Source organism: Dryobates pubescens, chromosome 25, assembly GCF_014839835.1.
Source record: "Dryobates pubescens isolate bDryPub1 chromosome 25, bDryPub1.pri, whole genome shotgun sequence".
Lineage (NCBI taxonomy): Eukaryota > Metazoa > Chordata > Aves > Piciformes > Picidae > Dryobates > Dryobates pubescens.
In genome coordinates this window covers 5654445-5677918 of record NC_071636.1, presented here as the reverse complement: position 1 = coordinate 5677918, position 23474 = coordinate 5654445, and the positions used below count along the sequence as shown (strand labels likewise).

At 52.3% G+C, this 23474-nt stretch overlaps 1 protein-coding gene across 7 annotated transcripts; it reads left to right on the top strand.

Moving 5' to 3' along the window:
• Positions 1-234: 234 nt before the first annotated feature.
• ANKRD13A (ankyrin repeat domain 13A) lies at positions 235-23178 on the top strand. Of its 7 annotated transcripts, XM_054173096.1 has the most exons (17): positions 286-387; positions 921-999; positions 2649-2702; positions 3418-3550; positions 4382-4506; positions 5378-5423; positions 6315-6458; positions 7091-7286; positions 8955-9021; positions 11208-11289; positions 12576-12634; positions 14496-14632; positions 16361-16518; positions 18742-18855; positions 20459-20610; positions 21845-21909; positions 22684-23178. In XM_054173096.1, the coding sequence occupies exons 5-17, from the start codon at positions 4417-4419 to the stop codon at positions 22880-22882; spliced, it is 1509 nt and encodes a 502-aa protein (XP_054029071.1). In that variant the 5' UTR covers positions 286-387; positions 921-999; positions 2649-2702; positions 3418-3550; positions 4382-4416; the 3' UTR covers positions 22883-23178. The 7 variants fall into 7 exon arrangements, with proteins under 7 accessions (XP_054029069.1, XP_054029073.1, XP_054029071.1 ...); XM_054173094.1 differs by lacking the exons at positions 286-387; positions 2649-2702 and adding an exon at positions 235-240 and having other exon boundaries at positions 892-999; XM_054173098.1 differs by lacking the exon at positions 2649-2702 and having other exon boundaries at positions 250-387; positions 892-999.
• Positions 23179-23474: the final 296 nt, after the last annotated feature.

Here is a 23474-nt window from a genome sequence, read left to right as displayed (position 1 = left end):
TGTCAGCAGGCTGGCAGAAAAAGCCACTTCCCAACAAGCCCTGCCCTCACTCGTTATGGCGGACGCTCCCGCCCCGCCTCACGGCAGAGAAGGCGAAACCAAAGCCGGGGGGGAGTAGGCTGTGTTGCGCGCTGGGTCCTGCCTGATGCTACGCTGAGGCCAACCCCCTGCGCGGAGGGCGGTGGGTTAGTCGCGGGCGGAACGCTCCATCTGCCCCTCCGCCGGTGGGGGGGAGTTAAGGTAGGCGGGGAGCAGCGACTTCCTCTTTCCGTGGGCTCGCCGGTGGCGGCAGGCGGAGGGGAACCGAGGGGAAGCGCTCCCCTCTCCGACCGCGCTGTAGTGTGTCCCGACTGCTGCCCTGGAGGGACAGGAAAGGGGGACGCGGGGGTGAGGTGGGGCGGCTGGCGCTGTGTGGGGTGCAGGAGCAGGGGAGACTCGCGTGTGTGGGGCTGGGGGCAAGGGAGACCCTCAGGAGTAGGGGTCTGAGGGGGGAGCAAGAGGCCCCCACCAGTGTGGACCTGCGGGCGGGTGGGCTGAGAAGCAGGGGACCCCCCCCCCCCCCAGGAGCGTGAGGCTGTGGGGAACGTCGCGAGCGGGAGAGACCCTGGGGAGTGGGGGGCTGAGGGGAGCAGAAGGCCCCCAGAGGGGTGGGGGGGGCACCCGGAGCAGGAGACTCCTGGTTGTGTGGGACTAGGAAGGGTGTCCATGAGCCCCCCTTGGAGCGGGGTGAAGTGTTCATAGGGGCCCAGTGCTCCCCAGCGCCCCCTGGGGAGGGCAGGTGCTAGGTGAGAGGAGAAGCTAAAGGGGTCAAGGCCTGGGTAATCTGGGTTCTCCAGCATCAAGAGAGGGGGGAACAGTGAGGGTAGGCACCCTGCTTCCCTGCTCCTGCAGGTGTGTGGCATGATGAGTTCCCCTGGCAGGGCCAGCAGCGATTATCCCCTGCATGTCCTGGTCTGGAATAATGACTACAGGAGGCTGGATGTGGAGCTGCAGGACAAGGTAACCAGCACACCTGGGTGACAGAGGGGCTGCGGTGGGGCTGGTGGCCTCAGAAGAGCTTGTGCCACGGTGCAGGGCTTGGTGCTCCTTGCTTACTGCCTTTGTAGGGAGAAGTAACCCCGATGGCACTGCCAGGTGTGTTTTGCTGGGCTGGTGGGATTGCTGTGCTTCTTTCTCCTCACCTCCTTCTTTGTGGCTGCAGGAGTGATGTCAGAAGGTGTAGGAATGCACTTTCTGTCCTGTATGATCTTTAGTGTTGGCTTCTTAGCTGCCAAGCCGTGCCCAGAGCATTCGAGTGTGGGCTGCAGAATGGCTGTAGAAGGTATTTAGGAGTCATTGAAGTAGATCAGGGAGAGCAGATATGATGGATGTTACATTTGGGGGCTGTGTGTGCCAGAGGAGCAATAAATACTGCTTACCTTAATGGGAAGTCAACATGCAGCAAAGGTGGCTGCTGCTGCTACTGCTGCTGGAGATTAAGTCAGCCCCTAACTTGCTGAGGACCAGCAATTCTTACAGCTTCATGGCCGTCAAAGGCTGTGGAGGCAGCGTTTTTATACTGGCTGGAATGTTTTCAGCATCTCTGGTCAAAACAAAAAACAGATCATTGTTTGGGGCTGTAGAGCAGAAAAAAGACAAAGCTGTGCCTTCTCTGGGACAGCTAAGATGTAATGACGTAAGGAAACGGTCTGAAAAGCTGCAGCAGAGCTGGAGCAGCAAACATCCTTCGTGCTGAGACGCTCTGGAACAGCTCTGACACCGGTGTGGAGTAGAGTTTGCTTGAGCAGAGCATGCTAATTACCTTATACCTGACACCACAAGTGTGTGAGCCAAAGAACAGCTGGGCCCCCTCCTGATGAGTGACCATCATCTGCGATTCTAATGACACACCACGACCCACTAACACTTGCTTACAGCATGCTGCTGGCCTCTTTGTGGGAGAATCTTTGGAATGCAGTTACTTTGTACCTAATGGATGGGACACTGCCAATCCTTAACAAAAGCTTTGAGCTTCCTGGCACGTTGCTTTTGTGTCTTTATTTCTGCTTCAGCGTTCTCACCTGGGAAAGTTTGTCAGTAACCAAGGATCGTTCTGCCTCTCCTTGGTCTGAGGCTGCAGTTCACACCTGGGAAGTGCTGCTTCCTACCTCAAACTAAAGAGATGAACAACGTGTTAAGATGGGATATGCCTCTCTCTTACTTCCTTTCTCTGCTTTTAAATGATTTCTGCCTTCTTTTTTTGTTTTCCAAGTATTCCAAAGATGTTTTTCCTTCTGCTTCCTCGGGATAAGCTTCTTGCTGTCGGGAGGGGTGCCTGAGGGAATCTCAAGACACTTGCCAACTGCACTCGGTGTGGCAAATGATGGGCAGGATGTTTGGCTAGCAGTTAACCGTGAACAAAGACAACTGGGAGGGACACCTCGGAGTCCTTTGCCTGGCGGTGCAGTGGGCATTGGAGCTGTAGGAAGTGGGGAAGCAGATTAATTAGTGCACCACCACAGAAGTGGAAAGAGAATGCTTTGAAATGAAGCACTCCCTACTCTCTGTGTGTGATCTTTCCACCTTGATGCTGTCAGATAAACCTGTGTTAACTTGCATAATAACTTTTCCTTTCTTATTCTGCTATTGACTTTCCCCTTTTCCTTTAGTTATAGATGCTCTTCTGTTTCAAATCTCTAAGCTAATAGTGACAAATATGTAAGGTATGAGTATGTTGTGCTTGCATGTTTTGGCTAGTTATGCCTGTGTAGTTTGGGGTTGTTTTGGGTTGTTTTGGTTTGGTTTTGTTCCCTTTGGTAATTTGTTTTCAGTGCCTTGTCCAAAACGCTCTCACTCCTCATTGTGCTCTGTGTGTGTGTCAGTCAGATGGATGCTGTGTAAAATACCATTTGCTTCTAGACCTTTTTCCAAAGTGCTCTCAAACTTGGTGTTGTATGCCCTGTTCTGTTTCTTTTTCCTCCTCTTTTCATGGTGTTGTGTGGTGTTAAACCTTCTGTTGGTCTCTCAGGCATGTTGACTGTCCATGGTGCAGTGCACACAGGCTAGAGCTCCTGTCTTCTCCTGACAGAGAAACTCTCCTCCAGGAGAACAGCTTCTCCTGAAGGGGAAATAAAATGACAGCAAAAGAAATGAGAAGCATCAACAAGAACTCAGTCATGTCTTAAATGCCACCAGTTCTTACCATCTCAGTTTTATAGGCCCTGTTCTGCTTCTCTCTTTATCTCCATGGGGAAGTAAACCTGCACCGTCCGGGGTGCAGAACAGAGTCACTGTGCACCACAGATGTGGCAATACCAAAGGAATATTGACTCCTGGATTACTCCTGCCAAGCTTTGTGTAAACTCTACTTGCTGTGTTCTGATGAATTGGGTTTCATAGAACAGCTTCAGCATTCATCCTCTCTTGGATATTCAACAGGATGTTGATCAACGGGATCCACGAGGCCGGACCTTGCTGCACCTTGCTGTTTCCTTGGGTTACATAGAATCTGCCAAAGTCCTGCTTCAGCACAAGGCAGATGTCACCAAAGAGAATGGGCAGGGATGGACAGGTAAAGAGCTGGAAGAACAGCAGGGCTGTGTTGATGTTTTTCAGTTGTAGGGGTTGGATTTTAGAATTGCTTGGGTTGGAAAAGGCCTCTAAGGTCATCCGGTCCAACCATCAACCCAACACCACCATGGCCATCAAACCATGGCCCACAGTGCCATGGCCACACATTTCTTGAACACCTCCAGGGATGGGAACTCCACCACCTCCCTGGGCAGCCTGTTCCAACCCCTGACCACTCTTGCAGCAAAGAAATTGTTTCTAATCTCCAGCCTAAACCTCCATGGTACATTTCAGGCCATTTCCTCTCATTCTATCACTTGATACTAGGGAACAGAGGTTGATCCCCACCTTGCTCCAAACTCCTTTCAGGAGTTGTAGAGAGCAATGAATTCTGCCCTCAGCCTCCTCTTCTCCAGACCAAACAACCTCAGGTCCCTCATCTGCTCCTTGTAAGACCCATTCTCCAGACCCATCTGATTTTTAGTTCTGTGTTTAGCTCAGAGAGCAAAGTGACACCCTGTGAGTCTCATGACATCACAGAATGGTTTGAGTTGGAAAAGACCTTTAAAGCCCATCCAGTCCAACCCCCTGCAGTCAGCAGGGACATCTGCAACTAGAGCAGGTTGCTCAGAGCCCCACACAACCTGACCTGCACTGGTTCCAGGCATGGGGCACCTCACACCTCTCTGGGCAGGAGTCTGGCCACCCTCAGTGTCAAACATGTCTCCCTTCTCTCCAGTCTGAATCTCCATCTTTTGCTTTCCACCATCACCCCCTTCTCCTGTCCCAACAGGCCCTGCTCAAAAGGTTGTCCTCATCTTTGTTCTTTCAGTTTTACATGAGGCTGTCAGTACAGGAGATCCAGAGATGGTACAAATGATTCTGCAGCACCGGGACTACCAGCAGACTGCCATGACACTGGGAGGAGTTCCTGAATTGCTCCAAAAGATTAATGAGGTGATGATTTAGGTTAAACCTCTTACTCCAGACTGCAGTTTTCATTCAAGCAGTTCACTTAAGCAGCCAGAAATCAGATGGGCAGTTGTGTTCTTGGCTTCATCTTGTGCATTCCACAATGCTCTGGGAGGTGGAGAGTTTTCCCTTGACTTCACTTTGAAGTCTTCAGTCATGACTCCAGGGTTGAAGGCCAACTCTTGAAGGTGTAGTAAAATAAGGCAGGATAGCTCATCAGAGAGCTCTCTCACCACCACACAGTGCAAGCCAGTGTCTGTGGCTGTTGGTCTATCAGAGAATCACAGAAGTGGTTGAGACTGGAGAAGACCTTTCAGATCATCAAATCCAACCCTTAACCCAGTGCTGCCAGATCACCACTAAACCATGGCCCTCAACACCACATCTCCTCCAGGCATGGGGATTCCACCACTGCCCAGCCTGGCCCACAGCCTTGGCAAGCTTTTGTGGGGAAGAAATTGTTCTTCATGTCCAACCTAGACCTCCCCTGGCACAACTTGAGGCTGTTTCCTCTCATCCTGTTGTGGTCATCATGTCACCACATCTCAATTTCAGGTCTTTGTTTTTCTTTATCTAAAATGGTTTATAGAACAGAATTAACCAGGTTGGAAAAGACCCTTGAGATTATCCAGTCCAAGCTATCACCCAAACACTATCTAATCAACTAAACCATGGCACCAAGTACCTCATCCAGACTCTTCTTCAACACTTCCAGTGATGGTGACTCCACCACCTCCCTGGGCAGCGCATTCCAATGGCAAATCTCTCTGGGAAGAAATGTTCACAAAGCCTACTGTACTGAATGAGCAATGAAAACTGTTTGCTGAATTACTGCTGTATTATTTTCCTTCTCCAGACTCCTGACTTTTATGTGGAGATGAAATGGGAGTTCACTAGCTGGGGTAAGAATCCTCCTCCTCATTACTTCTTCTGATCTGTAGACAAAGGGACTTGTTTCAGTACAAACATGACAGAAGATAGGCCAGTTCACATCTTCTAGCCCAAACTCATGTTTGTCTTCCTTTTCATATCCATCTTTAACTTCAGGTTGGTGGGGCTGGTCCCTAAGCTGAATGTTCTTAAAGCTCAAGGAGATCAGTATCTCACCTCCCCTGGAATAATCATAGAATCAACCAGGTTGGAAAAGACCTCAAAGATCATCAAGTCCAGCCTGTCACCCAAAACCTCCTGACTACTAAACCATGGCACCAAGTGTCACATCCAATCCCCTCTTGAACAACTCCAGGGATGGTGAATCCAGCACCTCCCTGGGCAGCACATTCCAATGGCCAATCTCTCTTGCTGGGAAGAACTTTCTCATCACCTCCAGCCTAATTTTCCCCTGGCACAGCTTGAGACTGTGTCCTCTTGTTCTGGTGCTGGTTGCCTGGGAGAGGAGACCAACCCCCACCTGGCTACAACCTCCCTTCAGGGTGTTGGAGAGAGCAGTAAGGTCTCCCCTGAGCCTCCTCCAGGCTAAGCAACCCCAGCTCCCTCAGCCTCTCCTCCCAGGGCTGTGTTCCAGTCCTCTCCCCAGCTTTGTTGCCTTTCTCTGGACACCTTCAAGTGTCTCAATGTCCCTCTTAAACTGAGGGGCCCAGAACTGGACACAGGACACAAGGTGTGGCCTAACCAGTGCTGAGCACAGGGGCACCATGACTTGACGCTCGTAGCACTGAGCAATCTTCCACCAGGGCTGGAGCTTCTGCTCGAGTTCAGACTTCCCATGTGCTTAGTCCACTGCATGTTTGGTTTTTTTTCTCTTGCCCATCTTTCTCAATTTCCTTCCACAGTCCCCCTGGTTTCCAGAGTTTGTCCAAGTGATGTCTGTCGCATCTGGAAGAGCGGTGCCAAGCTGCGCGTGGACCTCACTCTGCTGGGCTTCGAAAACATGAGCTGGGAGAGAGGGAGGCGGAGTTTGATCTTCAAGGGAGAAGGTAAACATCTTAGCAGCTCTGCAGCATTGAGCACTGAAACCTGTGTGAGCCCCAGGGAGGAATCCCAGTTTTCTTAGTCACAGAATTGTTTTGATTGTAAAAGACCTTTGAGCTCATCCAGTCTCCTCTTGAACACCTCCAGGGATGGAGACTCCACCACCTCCCTGGGCAGCACATTCCAATGGCTAACAGCTCTCTCTGGGAAGAGCTTTCTCCTCACCTCCAGCCTAAACTTCCCCTGGCACAGCTTGAGACTGTGTCCTCTTGTTCTGGTGCTGCTTGCCTGGGAGAAGAGACCAACCCCCACCTGGCTACAACCTCCCTGCAGGGAGCTGCAGAGAGCAAGAAGGTCTGCCCTGAGCCTCCTCTTCTTCAGGCTAAGCAACCCCAGCTCCCTCAGCCTCTCCTCCCAGGGCTGTGCTCCAAACCCCCCTCCCCAGCTGCCCTTCTCTGGCCACCTTCCAGCAGCTCACCATCTTTCCTAAACTGAGGGGCCAATCTTTCTGTCTGGGAAGAACTTCTTCCTACCATCCAGCCTTGAGCAGCCGAGTCTGGTTGAGAGGTGTCCCATGACAGGGAGGTTGGAGTGGACGATTTCTGAGGTCCCTAAACCATTCTGTCATTTCCCACAGATGCTGGAGGTTGGGCAGAGCTGATTGAGATCAATCATGATGAGAAGTTTGTCACCACAGAACGTTTTGAGATCTCCCAGCACATGAAGAGGTTGACCTTGGGCTCTATGACGCCCAAGAGGAAAGATGTGGAGCGGCGCCTGACGTCTCCCATCATCAACACGTGCCTTGACACCAAAAACATTGCTTTTGAGAGGTAAGCTGGAAACCTGCTCTTCACAGAGGAGGCCTTTGAGGTTATGGATGGTCAGACTTTGCAATCAAGCTCTAAAGAGAAACTCTCAGAAGCCCTGGTAATGAAAAACGTTGAGGGTGAGAGCTGAAGTGACTCGAAAGCTCATCTAGTGTTAGATAAAGAAGTTCAGGTGGGTCAGCTTGGCACTGCTGCTTGTTAACAAGTTCACAGGATGTCAGGAATTGGAAGGGACCCAAAGAGATCATCAAGTCCAGCCCCCCCTGCCTGAGCAGGACTGTAGAATCTAGTGGAGGTCACAGAGGAACACATCCAGATGGGCATTGAAAGTCTCCAGAGAAGGAGACTCCACAACCTCCCTGGGCAGCCTGCTCCAGTGGTCTTACAGTAAAGAAGTTCCTCCTTGTGTTGAGGTGGAACCTGCTGTGCTGCAGCTTACATCCATTGCTCCTTGTCCTATCCCAGGGAGCAAGTGAGCAGAGCCTGTCCCCTCCCTCCTGCCCCCCAGCCCTCAGATACTTAGAAGCATTTATTAAATCCCCTCTAAGTCTCTTTTCCAGACTGAAAAGCCCCAGGTCCCTCAGCCCCTCCTCATAAGTTACCAGTGGAAAAGGCTGATGTGCAGCAAACTTCCAGGTTATCAGTGAGAGGAATGGCAATCACAGAAATGTTTAGGCTGCAAAAGGCCACCAAGGTCATCAAGCCCAACCCTTAACCCAGCACTGCTAGGTCACCATTCAACCATGTACCTCAGCACCACATCTCCACAGCTTTGAAACCCCTCTAGGGACGGGGACTCTATTGCTGCCCTGGGCAGCCTGGGCCAGGCTTTGGCAACCCTCAAGGGGAAGAAATTGCCTGTGTCCAGCCTAAAACTCCCCTGGTGCAACCTGAGGCTGTTTCTTCTTGTCCTGTTATTTGTTCCTTGGGAGAAGAGGCCATCCCCACCTGGCTCAAACCTCCTTTCAGAGAGTTGTAGAGAGCAATGAGGTCTCCTCTCAGCCTCCTCTTCTCCAGACTAAACAACCCCAGCTCCCTCAGCTGCTCCTCACCAGCCCTGCTCTGAAGACCCTTCCCAGCTTTGTTGCCCTTTTCTGGACATGCTCCATCCCCTCAATGCCCTTGGAGTGAGGGCCCCAAACCTGACACCAGTATTCAATATGTGGCCTCACCAGTGCCCAGGACAGGGATACAACCCTTTGTGTGCATCTGCTTTGGGAGTGCTCTGTGCTGCAGCAACCTCCCCCATGATCACAAGCAAACAGTTTCAAAGCAAGCTGTGGAATTCCAACCTTGAATATTTAACAACCCTCCATAGCTGCCCAGAATTTGCCCCTCTGAAGTTTGCTGAGCCTTAGTAACTGCAGCATCTGGCCACCCTAGAGACTAAGGTCCTAACTGGACACTCCTAATGTCCAGTTCCCCAAATTGCCATGGCTGGCCTAAAATCTCTTTGAGTGTTGACCTCAGAGCTAAGGGGGGGAAAAAGGCAGCAGAACTTCCTCAGCCCTCAGATTTGTGTGAGGACAGAGTGACTTGTGGTTTTTATCTGAGGTGAATCATGAAATAACCCTTCAAATGTTGTTTAAAATCACATTTGGGAGGAAGAGGCTGGGGTTTGTGTAGAAATGCAGCTGTTGAGAGATGACCTTCCTGTTTGCTTCTTGTCAGAACCACCTCTGGATTCTGGGTGTGGAAGACAGAAAGAGCAGAAGGTGTGAATGGTTATGAAGCAAAGGTAAAGCCCATGGTGTTCTGCTCTGAGATCTTCTCTTCTAGATCACTGAAGCATGATGGTGATTTTTGCCAGGGTATTTGGGGTCTTAAACTTCCCCTTGAGGGCATTATTGTGTTGTCAGCAGGAGTGAGGACCTTCAGGGCTGCCAAGCTTATGGGAAGGATGTTGCCTGTGGGAGGGATGTTGCCTGTGTGCAGGAAGTTGCCAGCAGCTGTAGCAGGGAGGGAGGATCAAAGTGTTCCAGAAAAGGGGCAAAAGATGTGGCACAGCTGCTAGAACTCCTTCCAAGAAGTGGAATTTAACTCAGGAATGAGTGTTGTCATTCTTTCACTGTTGAGAATCATAGAGCCAATAAGGTTGGGAAAGACCTCAGTCATCATCAAGTCCAGCCTGTCACCCAACACCTCATGACTAAACCATGGCTCCAAGTGCCACATCCAATCCCTTTTTGAAAACCTCCAGGGATGCTGACTCCACCACCTCCCTGGGCAGCACATTCCAATGGCCAATCTCTCTTGCTGGGAAGAACTTCTTCCTAACATCCAGCCTCAACCTCCCCTGGCACAGCTTGAGACTGTGTCCTCTTGTTCTGCTGCTGCTTGCCTGGGAGAAGAGACCAACCCCCACCTGGCTACAACCTCCCTTCAGGGAGTTGGAGAGAGCAAGAAGGTCTCCCCTGAGCCTCCTCTTCTCCAGGCTAAGCAACCCCAGCTCCCTCAGCCTCTCCTCCCAGGGCTGTGCTCCAGACCCCTCCCCAGCTTTGTTGCCCTTCTCTGGACACCTTCCAGCACCTCAACATCTTTCCTACACTGAGGAGCCCAGAACTGGACACAGGACTCAAGGTGTAGCCTGAGCAGTGCTGAGCACAGGGCAGAATGACCTTCCTGCTGCTGCTGGCCACACTTCCTGCTGCAGGCCAGGATGCCATTGGCCTTCTTGGTCACTTGGGCACACTGCAGGCTCATGTTCAGCCTACCATCAACCAGCACCCCCAGCTCCCTTTCTGTCTGGCTATTCTCCAGCCACTCTGCCCCCAGCCTGTAGCACTGCCTGGGGTTGTTGTGGCCAATGTGTCTGACTTCCCTTTCTTGTTCTCTCTTAAAAGTCTCTGCCCAGCTGGGGGAATCTTTCCAGCAGGCCTGGACATGCCTGTTTAGTTTTGAGGTGTAAATCTTGGGCTGACTTCTGCTGCTGTCACAGTCTCCTGTGACCCCAAACTCTGCTGCTCTTGCCCCACAGGATCCTTACCTGGAGACCCTCTGGTGTGTGATTTGCAGGGTTCTTTTGCCAGCTTGCCCAGCAGGTGGCATGTCCTGACTGCCTTAGCAAAGCTGTCAAAAACAGATCAGATTAGAATAGAATAAACCAGGTTGGAAGAGACCTTCAAGATCATCAAGTCCAACCCACCATCCAACACCACCTAATCAACTAAACCATGGCACCAAGCACCCTCTCAAGTCTCCTCCTAAACACCTCCAATGATGGTGACTCCACCACCTCCCTGGGTAGCCCATTCCAATGGGCAATCTCCCTCTCTGTGTAGAACTTCCTCCTAACCTCCAGCCTAAACCTCCCCTGGTGCAGCCTGAGACTGTGTCCTCTTGTTCTGGTGTTGCTTGCCTGGGAGAAGAGACCAACCTCTGCCTGTCTACAACCTCCCTTTAGGTTGTAGAGGGCAAGAAGGTCTCCCCTGAGCCTCCTCCAGGCTAAGCAACCCCAGCTCCCTCAGCCTCTCCTCCCAGGGCTGTGCTCCAGACCCCTCCCCAGCTTTGTTGCCCTTCTTTGGACACCTTCCAGCACCTCAACCTCTTTCCTAAACTGAGGAGCCCAGAACTGGACACAGGACTCAAGGTGTGGCCTAAGCAGTGCTGAGCACAGGGCAGAATGAGCTCCCTGCTGGCCACACTGTTCCTGCTGCAGGCCAGGATGCCATTGGCCGCCTTGACTGCCTGGGCACACTGCAGGCTCCTGTTCAGCCTACCATCAACCATAAGAGCAGACCCCAGACGCAGCTTGTCGATCCCGAGCGTGTTAAAGATGCTCTTTGTCAGCGAGGAGGAGATCCCTGCTGCTTCATTCTGTCTCTAGATGTTGTGCACCTGGTGTTTGGCCTGGAGAAAACTCTCTCTCTTTGTTTCTTGACCTGTGGTGCTTTTTGGCCTTGTGCCCTCTCTGCTTTGTTCCAGGTGTACTTTGCCAACAACGTCAACGTGGTCACCAAAATCCGAACAGAGCACTTGACAGAGGAGGAGAAGAAAAGGTACAAAGGTAAGTTCTCCTCCAGGATAACTGCCACTAGCATCACAGAATCATTTGGGCTGGGAAAGATCTTTAAGATCATCAAGTCCAACCATTTTCTGGCTCTACCAAGACTGCTGCTAAACCTTTGGGCTTGCTGACCTCTTCTCCGTGTGACTGGGCAGACAGACAAGGGAAACTTTGCCCTGCTTTGCTTTCATATTGTGTGTCTGTTGTAGCTCATTACTTGACTCCTACAAATCCCAGCATGGTGGGACCTCTGGAGATCATCCAGTCTAATCTCCCCTGCTCAAGCAGGGGGACCCACAGCAGCTTGCTAACTTTGCCTTGCTTTGCTTTCATATTGTGTGTCTGCTGTAGCTCATTACTTGACTCCTAACCTATAAATCCCAACATGGTGGGACCTCTAGAGATCATCCAATCCAACCCTCCTGCTCAAGCAGGGCCAGTCACAGCAGCTTGCTAACTTTGCCCTGCTTTGCTTTCATATTGTGTGTCTGATGGTGCTCATTACTTGACTCCTAACCTACAAATCCTAGCATGGTGGGACCTCTAGAGATCATCCAGTCCAACCCTCCTGCTCAAGCAGGGGCACCCACAGCAGCTTGCCCAGGAGCACAATGCCCAGGGGGGTTTGGAAGCTCTCCAGAGAAGGAGACTCCACAACCTGTCTGGGCAGCCTGCTCCAGGGCTCCATCACCCTCACACCAAGGAATTTTCTCCTCCTGGGTTCCAGTTAGTGGTGGTTGTCCCTTGTCTTGTCACTGGGCACCAAATGATCTGATCTTTATCCTGCCTGTGTTTAGAGGAAGAAAGGACCTTTCAAAGCTGTTGGAAGTGCTAAAAGGCTTCACTTTTCTGCTCTGGGATATATTCCTGCATTTACTTTGCTGTGGCCATGATTGCAGGTTTCATGTGGGCCTTTTGTTTGCTTGGGCTGTTTTGGTCCACTTGTGGTATTAAAAGTAGATTACAAAGAGTCCACCAGCCAGTAACTTCCTGTGGCCCTTCAGTGGCCAGCCTTGGAGTGCAGGGGGAGAGACTGGGAATGATAAAACTGTCTGCTAATGATGACAGAAACCATAGAAAATCTTTGCCCCTGGTGTGGGAATTGTAGCTGTGTCAAGTGTAGGTCCTTGGCTTGCCTTGGGTGAAGCTTAGAGATGTGAAAGGTTTACTTCACTGTGGCTTGCCTTGCTGTCAGCCTGGTGCATGTGCAAGTTTTACTGCTAATTAATTGGGGGGTTGTTTCTTTTTTTTCTCCCTTTTTTTTTTCTCCTCCTGATATCCTGAAGCTGACAGAAGCCCCCTGGAATCCTTTCTGGGTACAGTGGAGCATGAGTATGGTGCTCAGGTGAGTGTCTTTGATGTCCAAACACATCACTGCAGCCCAGAGCCCTGTGCTGATGGGAATTTCAGGCATGTGGATCATAGAATGGCTTAGGTTGGAAGGCACTTTAGGTCTCATCTGCTCCAATTCCCCTGCCATGGGCAGGAACACCTTCCACTGGACCAGGTTGCTCAGGGCTTTGTCTGACCTGGCCTTGAGTAGAATAGAATTGAATTAGCCAGGTTGGAAAAGACCTTTGAGATCATCAAGTCCAGCCTGTCACCCAGCACCATCTAACCAACTAAACCATGGCATCAAGTGCCTCATCCAGGCTCTTCCTAAACACCTCCAGGCATGGTGACTCCACCACCTCCCTGGGCAGCACATTCCAATGGCCAATCTCTCTTTCTGGGAAGAACTTCTTCCTAACATCCAACCTAAACCTCCTCTGGCAAAGCTTGAGACTGTGTCCTCTTGTTCTGGTGCTGGGTGCCTGGGTGAAGGGACCAACCCCCATCTGGCTACAACCAGAAGGCATCCACAGTCTCCCTGGGCAACTTGTTCCACTCTCTCACCACCTGAAGAACAGGTGAAGAACAACTTCCTAAGATCCAGTTGGACCCTTCTCTCCCTCAGCTTCAAACCATTCCCCCTTGTTCTGTCTCTAGAGACCCTCAGGAAAAGTCTCTCTCCAGCTTTCCTGTAGGATCCCTTCAGGTATTGGAAGGCAGCTCTAAGGTCCCCCTGGAGACTTCTCCAGGCTGAACTTCCCTAGCTCCTTTATTTCCCTCCTCTCCTCAGTTTGGCAGCACTTTTGATGAGGAGGTTGAAATACTCCCTGAGGATGTGTTTGGTTGTTTTTAGCCCTCAGATGTTCTGCACAAAGAGCAGGCACCCCCTTCTGAATGCTCTTAGGAAAAAGCCATAGGATCTGTGAGCAGAGCAAGAGCTGGGCTGTGAGCAGTGGAAACAGACCTTAGCATGCCCACATCTTGGTGTTGACCCAGCAGTGAGCTGGGAAGGCATTGTCCAGAGAGCTGCAGGAGCCTCAGGTGGGGGATGGTGATCCTCAGAGCTGTGAAAGGATGATGGGACACTGCAGCACCATGCTCTTGTGCAGCTCAGAGGGAAACCCTGGGTCTTCTGCTGCTCTGCCATGTGTTGGTAATGCTTTTAATGTGGCTTTGAGCCACTCCTGTCCATCTGTGCATACTTCAGTAGGTGATAGATTTGCCAGCTGCTGGCTTGGTGTCAAGATGGTGCTGCAGACCTTCCATGTAGAGATCATTGCTTCAAGTCCCCCCTCAAAGTTTTGCCTTTTAATAATGAAAGGATTTGGTATCAAGGTGGTGCTGCAGATCTGCCCTGTAGAGATCATTGCTTCAAGTCCCCCCTCCAAGTTTTGCCTTTTAGTAATGAAAGGATTTGGTATCAAGGTGGTGCTGCAGACCTTCCATGTAGAGATCATTGCTTCAAGTTCCCCCTCCAAGTTTTGCCTTTTAATAATGAAAGGATTTGGTATCAAGGTGGTGCTGCAGATCTGCCCTGTAGAGATCATTGCTTCAAGTCCCCCCTCAAAGTTTTGCCTTTAATAACTAAAGGATTTGGAGCCTGGAAGTGCTGTAGCTTTGGGGGGGTGTGTGTGTGTTTCTGGTTGGTTTCTAGCTTGAAAGTATTGAAGCAGATGCTTTCCAGATTGGAGCTTTTCAATCTGAGTAGAAAACAATCTAAATATGTCCTTGCCTTTATGGTTGTGCATCACTTGTGCCTAAAATAAAGGAGGAGTTGCTTCACAAGAGGTATTTTAAGAGCCTCTTCTATTAGCTGCTGTCTGTTTGTTCCATGCTGCTGGTTTTTTGAGCTTTTTCTTCTCTTCCCCTTGCAGAGTACAACCAAGACAACAGAGTATGCTGCAAGTAACAACCCCACTGCTATTACTCTGGAGGAATACTTTGACCCAGGGTTTGATTTGAGAGGCAGAGACATTGGGAGACCAAAGGAAGTCACCATTCGAACACAGAAGTGAGGAATTGCTTTAACTGTTCCTAATTGGTCTCTTCCCAGTCAGCTAATCTCTGGAAACCACTGTTGCTGCAAGTACCCAGGGTGGTTTTCCCCCTGCTTTCAGAATTGATGAAGAGAGAGATCTTGGAGTATTCAGCTATAGTCTAATTCTTCATCTACAAATTCACACAATCCCAGCATGGTGATGGGGTTGGAAGGGACCTCTGGAGATCATCCAGTCCAATCCCCCCTGCTCAAGCAGGGGCACCCACAGCAGCTTGCCCAGGAGCACAATGCCCAGGGGGGGGTTGGAATCTTTCCAGAGAAGGAGGCTCCACAACCTCCCTGGGCAGCCTGCCCCAAGGCTCCAGCACCCTCACCCCAAAGAAGTTTCTCCTCCTGTTCAGATGGAACCTCCTGGGTTCCAGTTTGTGCCCACTGCCCTGTCCCTGGGCACCACTGACAAGAGTCTGGCCCCAGCCTCTTGCCCCCATAGGTCCCTTAGCTCTTGCTGAGCATTGAGCAGATCCCTTCTCAGGCTGTTCTTTTCCAGGCTCAACAGCCCCAGGGCTCTTAGCCTTTCCTCCTCACAGACATGCTCCAGGCCCCTCAGCATCTTTGTAGTCTCTGCTGGACTCTCTCTGGTAGTTCCCTATCTCTCTTGAGCTGGGGAGTGCAGAACTGGACCCAGTACTCCAGATACACTCCAGTGCAGAGTGTGGAAGAAGAGCCTTCCTCAACCTGCTGGCCACATTCTTCTTCATGGCCCTCAGTCAAAGAACCTGTGGGACTCTGGCTGTAATTTGGCAGTGCCCTCTTGTGCTCTGCCTTAGGGCTGCCCAGGAGTGTGGCTCAGTTTCTCAGAGCAGTGCCTGGCTGACCCCAGGCTCCCCAGAGAGGTTGTGGAGTCTCCTTCTCTGGAGACTTTCAAGGCCTGTCTGGATGTGTTCCTCTGTGACCTGAGCTGGACTGTATGGCCCTGCTCTGGCAGGGGGGTTGGACTTGATGATGCCCAGATGGGCAAGATGGCCAATGGCATCCTGGCCTGCAGCAGGAACAGTGTGGCCAGCAGGAGCAGGGAGCTCATTCTGCCCTGTGCTCAGCACTGCTCAGGCCACACCTTGAGCCCTGTGTCCAGTTCTGGGCTCCTCAGTTTAGGAAAGATGTTGAGGTGCTGGAAGGTGTCCAGAGAAGGGCAACAAAGCTGGGGAGGGGTCTGGAGCACAGCCCTGTGAGGAGAGGCTGAGGGAGCTGGGGTTGCTTAGCCTGGAGAAGAGGAGGCTCAGGGGAGACCTTCTTGACCTCTACAACTCCCTGCAGGGAGGTTGTAGCCAGGTGGGGGTTGGTCTCTTCTCCCAGGCAAGCAGCAGCGGAACAAGAGGACACAGTCTCAAGATGTGCCAGGGGAGGTTTAGGCTGGATGTTAGGAAGAAGTCCTTCCCAGCAAGAGAGATTGGCCTTTGGGATGTGCTGCCCAGGGAGGTGGTGGAGTCCCCATCCCTGGAGGTGTTTAGGAAGAGACTGGATGGGGTGCTTGGTGCCATGGTTTGGTTGATTAGATGGTGTTGGGTGGCAGGTTGGGCTGGATGATCCCAAAGGTCTCTTCCAACCTGGTTAATTCTATTCTAATTCTATTCTATTCTATTTCTTTGGATCCCTTCCACCCCCTGACATCCTGTGATCCTGTGCTGTCTTTTTGCTGCATCTGTTCCCAGGCTGCAGTTTTATGCAACTTTCTCTTTTCAGATTCAAAGCAACCCTGTGGATGAGTGAGGAGTTTCCCTTGTCTCTCATGGAGCAAGTCACTCCCATCATTGACCTGATGGCCAGGACAAGTGCTCATTTTGCCAGGCTGAGGGATTTCATCACTCTGGAGTTCCCACCAGGATTTCCAGTCAAAATTGGTAACTCTTAGCAATTTATATTGTTTTTATTGTAGCATCTTCTCCATTTCCATTCTTCTTCTTGTTACTGCAGCAGGGGTTTACAAAAACTTGGTGGTTTTTTCACTAGTCAGCTCACTGGTAGCTGGAACCTAGAGCCCTGAGCTGCATCTGGGCTCACTGAATCCAGATTTTGAATGAAAGCAATGCTAGAGTGGTTTGGGTTGGAAGGGACCTCAAAGATCCCCCCCCAGCTCCTCTTCTCCCCCCCCAGCTCCTCTTCTCCCCCCCCCAGCTCCTCTTCTCCCCCCCCCAGCTCCTCTTCTCCCCCCCCCAGCTCCTCTTCTCCCCCCCCCAGCTCCTCTTCTCCCCCCCCAGCTCCTCTTCTCCCCCCCCCAGCTCCTCTTCTCCCCCCCCCAGCTCCTCTTCTCCCCCCCCCAGCTCCTCTTCCCCCCCCCCCAGCTCCTCTTCTCCCCCCCCCAGCTCCTCTTCTCCCCCCCCAGCTCCTCTTCTCCCCCCCCAGCTCCTCTTCTCCCCCCCCAGCTCCTCTTCTCCCCCCCCCAGCTCCTCTTCTCCCCCCCCAGCTCCTCTTCTCCCCCCCCCAGCTCCTCTTCTCCCCCCCCCAGCTCCTCTTCTCCCCCCCCCAGCTCCTCTTCTCCCCCCCCCAGCTCCTCTTCTCCCCCCCCCAGCTCCTCTTCTCCCCCCCCCAGCTCCTCTTCTCCCCCCCCCAGCTCCTCTTCTCCCCCCCCCAGCTCCTCTTCTCCCCCCCCCAGCTCCTCTTCTCCCCCCCCCAGCTCCTCTTCTCCCCCCCCCAGCTCCTCTTCTCCCCCCCCCAGCTCCTCTTCTCCCCCCCCAGCTCCTCTTCTCCCCCCCCCAGCTCCTCTTCTCCCCCCCCCCAGCTCCTCTTCTCCCCCCCCCCAGCTCCTCTTCTCCCCCCCCCAGCTCCTCTTCTCCCCCCCCCAGCTCCTCTTCTCCCCCCCCCAGCTCCTCTTCGCCCCCCCCCAGCTCCTCTTCTCCCCCCCCCAGCTCCTCTTCTCCCCCCCCCAGCTCCTCTTCTCCCCCCCCCCAGCTCCTCTTCTCCCCCCCCCAGCTCCTCTTCCCCCCCCCCCAGCTCCTCTTCTCCCCCCCCCAGCTCCTCTTCTCCCCCCCCCAGCTCCTCTTCTCCCCCCCCCAGCTCCTCTTCTCCCCCCCCCAGCTCCTCTTCTCCCCCCTCCAGCTCCTCTTCTCCCCCCCCCAGCTCCTCTTCTCCCCCCCCCAGCTCCTCTTCTCCCCCCCCCAGCTCCTCTTCTCCCCCCCCCAGCTCCTCTTCTCCCCCCCCAGCTCCTCTTCTCCCCCCCAGTCTATTCTACCTTCTGTCTTCCTTTCAAGGTAGGAACATTGCCTGTAAGGATTGCTTGGGATTGCCTGCTCTTCAGCTGCCTCTTTTGACCTCAGTATGTGTCCAGGCTTGTCTGTAACAAGGTTCTGTACAAAGCTGAGTTATTTATACCAAGTCATACTGCTCTTAAGCAAAACATTGCTGGGGGGTGGGGTGTGAAGGATCCTGGGAGATCTGGTGTGTGTGGTTTTTGTTGGTTTTGTTCAGCAATGTCCAGATCACCACAGCAGGCCCTGGACAGATTTCTCTCTCATTTCTTGAGAGAGAATCTGAGTCAGGATCTCTCTCTTCTCTTTGGCTCTTAGCTTTTCATCATCCTCTCCCCCCCCCTTTCTTTTTATCTGCTTTTTTTTTTTCTTTTAATAGACATACTTTTCTTTCAATCTGTGCTATGACTGCATTCCCACTCCCATGTAGCTCCCTTCTTCCCTTCCACTCATTGGATCCTCAGAGATCACCTCCTACTTAGCAGCCTGAGAGACTGGGAACAGCCGACCGTGTTCAGGGAAGTGAAAATGCAGGTGCAGGACACCAGCCCAGGTTGCTCCAGGCCTCATTTAACCTGGCCTTGAGCAAAAGGGGAGGAAAGGCAGGAGCAGAGGAGGAATGTTAAAGAGAGTATCATGTCAGTGAGAACAAGCTGTTGCCACCCCCAGCCTCTTAGCTTCAGTTCCTCAGGTTTGGCAAATCTGGTTGTAAAAGAAGAGAGCGAGGATGGCTGAGGGCAGCTTCAGGATGCAGTGAGTTGCTCTCAGTCATTACAGGGTGCTGCTTGTGGGGGTACATTCAAGTACAGGATTGATGTGGCTGTGGGGGTGAATGAGAGAGTTCCCTCTGTGACAGAGGTTCCCCCCTGTTCCTTGCAGAAATTCCCCTCTTCCACGTGCTGAATGCCCGAATTACCTTTGAAAACGTCAATGGCTGCAGGACAGCTGACAAAACATCCTCCCAAGCTGTTGGAGCTGCACAGTGTGAGTCAGGTGAGGAGGGGGGAAGGTGCAGTGACTGCATCTGGGTAGGTGTCTGCCAGTGGAATGCACAGGAGAGAGCGGAGTTAACTGCAGTGAGCGGCACAGCCATGGGGGAGCGGGAGGTGCAGTGTGTCACAGCTGATCTGGGTGCTGTTCATGCTGTGCCTCTTCAGTTCCTGCCAGACTGAACTGAGCTCTCACAAGCTTTACCAAGTATTTCAAGGTCTAATTTCAGAGAATCATAGAATGATTTGGGTTGGAAGGGACCTTCAAGAGCATCTAATCCCAATGCCCTGCCATGGGCAGGGACACCTCCTACTAGACTAGGATGCTCAAAGCATCATCCAGCTTGGCTTTGAGCACTGTGAAGGCTTGGAGCCTTCACAGCTTCTCTGGGCAACCTGTTCCAGTGTCTCACCACACTCAAGGGGAAGAATTTCCTCCTAATTCTGGTGCTGTGGGAGGTGAAATCCAAATTTGCTGTTACTAGGTCTGCAAGCTCTTTCAAGCAGAGAGTAGATTATGTCTGAGCAGGATGCTCATGACTGCACATACCCAGTGACTCCCTGCCCTATGAGCTGTTGCAGATCCATTCATTAGGGCTTCTCAGAAGAGTCACTGCAGTGTTTTGTCTTCTGCAACCTCTTTATTCTCCCATCTGGCTTTGTCAGTGTTCAGCCACCTTAGTGCTCTGCTGCACACTGGTTCTATTTGTTCCACCTGCCAGCATCCAAAAGAAAGACTCTGCTTTCTGTCTTGGTGCCATGCTTGTGGCCACAGAAGGCTTTCAGAGCCTGTGAGTACATCTAGCCAGGTGGTTCCTCTGTATTTGTGGTGTTAACTGAGTCATGCATGAACAGCAGGGCCTAGAGCATGAATGTTGTGAGGAGCAGCTGAGGGAATGGGTTCTGCAGCCTGGAGAAAAGGAGGCTGAGAGGAGACCTTAGGGCTCTCTACAGCTCCCTGAAAGGATGTTTGAGCCAGGGGAGGGTTGGCCTCTTCTCCCAGGGAGTAAGTGATAGGACAAGAGGAAATCACAGAATACATCTGGTTGGAAGGTAGCTCAGAGATCATCCAGTCCAACCCTTCACCTAGCACTGAAGGGTCAACATTAAACCAGGTCCCTAAGCACCAGGGCTTGAGCACTCCCAGGGATGGTGGCTCCACCACTGCCCTGGGCAGATCATTTCAATGATTGAGAACCCTTTCAGTGAAGAAATAGTTCCTGATACCCAGCCTAAACCTCCTGTGGAACAGCTTGTAACCATCTCCTCTGGTCCTGTCACTTGACACCCAGGACATGGCCTTAGGGGGAGGTTTGGGTTAGATGGGAGGAGCAACTTCTTCCCATTGTGGTTTGTCAAGGCCTGGCCCAGGCTGCCCAGGGCAGTGTTTGAGTCCCCACTCCTGGAGGGGTTTCCAAGCTGTGGAGATGTGGTGCTGAGGGCCATGGTTTGGTGGTGCCCTGGCAGTGCTGGGTTCATGGTTGGACTGGATGATCTGGAAGGTTTCTTCCAACCAAAGCGTTTCTATGAACCCTCAGAGTTTTTTCAAGTCCCATCCTGTAAAATCAGACTGTGCCACTGTTTGGAGCTGTATTTGCCTTCTCTAGGTGCTAATTTTGAGGTTGACCAGTCAGTGTTTGAGATCCCCAAATCCTACCACGTCCAGGATGATGGCAGGAACATCCACGTGCAGGACGAAGACAACGAGATCATGCAGTTTGCTATTCAGCAGAGCTTGCTGGAATCTGGTGGCAGTAAGGTAAGGAAAGGTCCTGTGATCTCTGCAGTGCAGATCTGGCAGCTCTGATGAGGACCATGCAGCAGCAGCTGCCTCTCTCATAGAATCATAGAATTGTCAGGGTTGGAAAGGACCTCAAGGCTCAGACACTTCCAACCCCCCTGCCATGGGCAGGGACACCTCACACTACAGCAGGTTGCTCACAGCCACATCCAGCCTGGCTGCAAACACCTCCAGGGAAGAGGCTTCCACCACCTCCCTGGGCAACCTGTGCCAGGCTCTCACCACCCTCATGGGGAAGAACTTCTTCCTAACATCCAATCTGAATCTTCCCATTTCTAGTTTTGTTCCATTCCCCCCTGACACCCTCAAAAGTCCCTCCCCAGATTTCTTGTAGCCCCCTTCAGACACTGGAAGGCCACAATAAGGTCTCCTCAGAGCCTTCTCTTCTCCAGACTGAGCAACCCCAACTCTCTCAGTCTGTCCTCATAGCAGAGCAGCTCCAGCCCTCTGCTCATCCTCATGGCCCTTCTCTGGACACCTTCCAGCACCTCCAGCACATTCCAATGGCCAGTGTCTCTTTCTGGGGAGAACTTCTTCCTAACATTCAGCCTGAACCTCCCCTGGCACAGCTTGAGACTGTGTCCTCTTGTTCTGCTGCTGCTTGCCTCGGTGAAGGACCCCAACCCCCACCTGGCTACAACCTCCCTTCAGGTAGTTGCAGACAGCAAGAAGGTCTCCCCTGAGCCTCCTCTTCTCCAGGCTAAGCAACCCCAGCTCCCTCAGCCTCTCCTCCCAGGGCTGTGCTCCAGACCCCTCCCCAGCTTTGTTGCCCTTCTCTGGACACCTTCCAGCATCTCAGCATCTTTCCTAAACTGAGGAGCCCAGAACTGGACACAGGACTCAAGGTGTGGCCTGACCAGTGCTGAGCACAGGGCACAATGACCTCCCTGCTCCTGCTGGCCACACTGTTCCTGATACAGGCCAGGATTGTCGTGGGCCCACCTCTCCAGCCTGTCAAGGTCCCTCTGGGTGGCCTCCCCTCTAGCATGTCTGCTGCACCACACAGCTTGGTGTCATCCTCTCAATGAAACCAGTGCAGCACCTGTTCCTCTAAGAACCCCAGAAGAGGAAAGCCACAGTGACAGATATTGCAGAGAAGAAATCAGAGTGATTGAAGAGCTCCCTTTCAGTGAGCTGCACCACAAGTGTGCTAACAGCTGTGATGACATTGCCTGTTTCTCCCCACTTGTAGGACCTGGGGGTGCACTCCAATGGAGCAGTTGCATATTCACAGGACTTCAACATCCAGTATCAGAGGTAACTCACTTGATTTCACATCAAGCCATACAGTGACAGGGCAAAACCCACTTCCAGCAATGCCATGAAACAATTTAGCCCCTTTTTATGTGTCTCTTTTTTTTGCCCTGAACTCAGAGTCTCTTTTCTTGTGCCTTCCCCACCCCTTTTGTCATGAAGCAAGGACTCTAAATTGGGCCTCCCTGACTTTAATGTAGTTCATCTTTGTAGCTCAGCTGTGGGACAGAACAGATTCTTTACCCCCCACAATAAACTCCTCCTGTTCTGCTCTTGGCCCTGTGACTTCAGTCCCCCTTTGGGCTGAGTGTTTATTAGATGCTGCACCCTTCAGGGTAGCTCTTTCCTCCCCCTCCCCTCCCTTCTCAAATCATTATGCAAGCCTTCAAAACAGAGCACCATATGTTTAATGGACCCTGGAGAACCTGCTCTGGGAGGTCCTCCTGCAGTCAAGTGCAAGGAGGTCCTTGGGCCGACAGGAAAAGTGCACCCCCCTGGTTGTTCTGGGCGGGGGAAGTGGGGTGGTGGTGAGAAGGCTTTCAGGAGCTGTTGGGGTGTTGGTGAAAGGTTCTGAGGAGCCTTCAGAGAGCAGCTTTTATGCTGGGAGTCATACAGATGTTAGAGCAGCTGCTCTCTCATCCAGAAAGCTGCTCTCAGCCCTCTGGGGAGAGGTGGTTCAGGTCTGCCGTTTGGAATCGGCTGCTGGGGAGGATGCCTGCAGGAGGTGTGACCCTGGCTCTGTCTCCTTTACTCCCTGAAGTCGTTTTTCTCCTCCAGGGCGCTGCAGGAGAGCCTTCTCACCAGCTCAGGTACCTCACTCTGCAGCACCCCAAGTGAGCCTTCCAGCTTTGAGAAGGACTTGCAGCTCGCCATGGAGCTGTCGGTGAGGGAGCAGGAGGAACGGGAGAGGCAGCGCCGGGAAGAGGAAGACGCAGAGCTTCAGCAAGCTTTACAGCTTTCCCTGGTGGAAAAATAACTCTGCAGCCATCTCCCTGCAGCAAGGAGGACCAAAGCTGTGTAAAGCTGAGAGCTTCCAAAGCTCCCAGCCTGAAGACCACTCCTGGATTGCTTAAGTAATCATTTCACCTGCCTTCTGCGCTGGCGCCCTCAGCCACCGACAGCTGATTCCCTGTGGTTTGAGGGAGCTGCAGCTCATGGGACACTGTGTTTGGCTCCCCAGCCACGAGGTCCTAGCTTGGGAGGAAGAGTTTGTAGCAAGGAGGTATTTATTGAAGGGCAGCTGGGAATTTTGCTTAGCCTCAGGATATAGGATTGCAGCGAAGCTTGAACTGTTCTGGGGAGCTCAGGAGGGGGGGGCGGGGAACTTCATTACTCACCAAAGAGATACTCATCTGCTTAGTCACTTCTGAAGAATTCAAAGCCATTGCCTGTTTCTTCCAGTTGGCCCATGGAAGAGCCTTTACACAGCACACACAAGGTAGTTCTTCCTGCTGACAGCTGTTTTCTGTTAGCTCTCTCCACCTGTGATTCTCTCTTCTCTACTTCCTGAGACTTCACCACGCACCCCCTGCTTAAGAGGGATCCTTTTATACTTGAACAGCTCATCC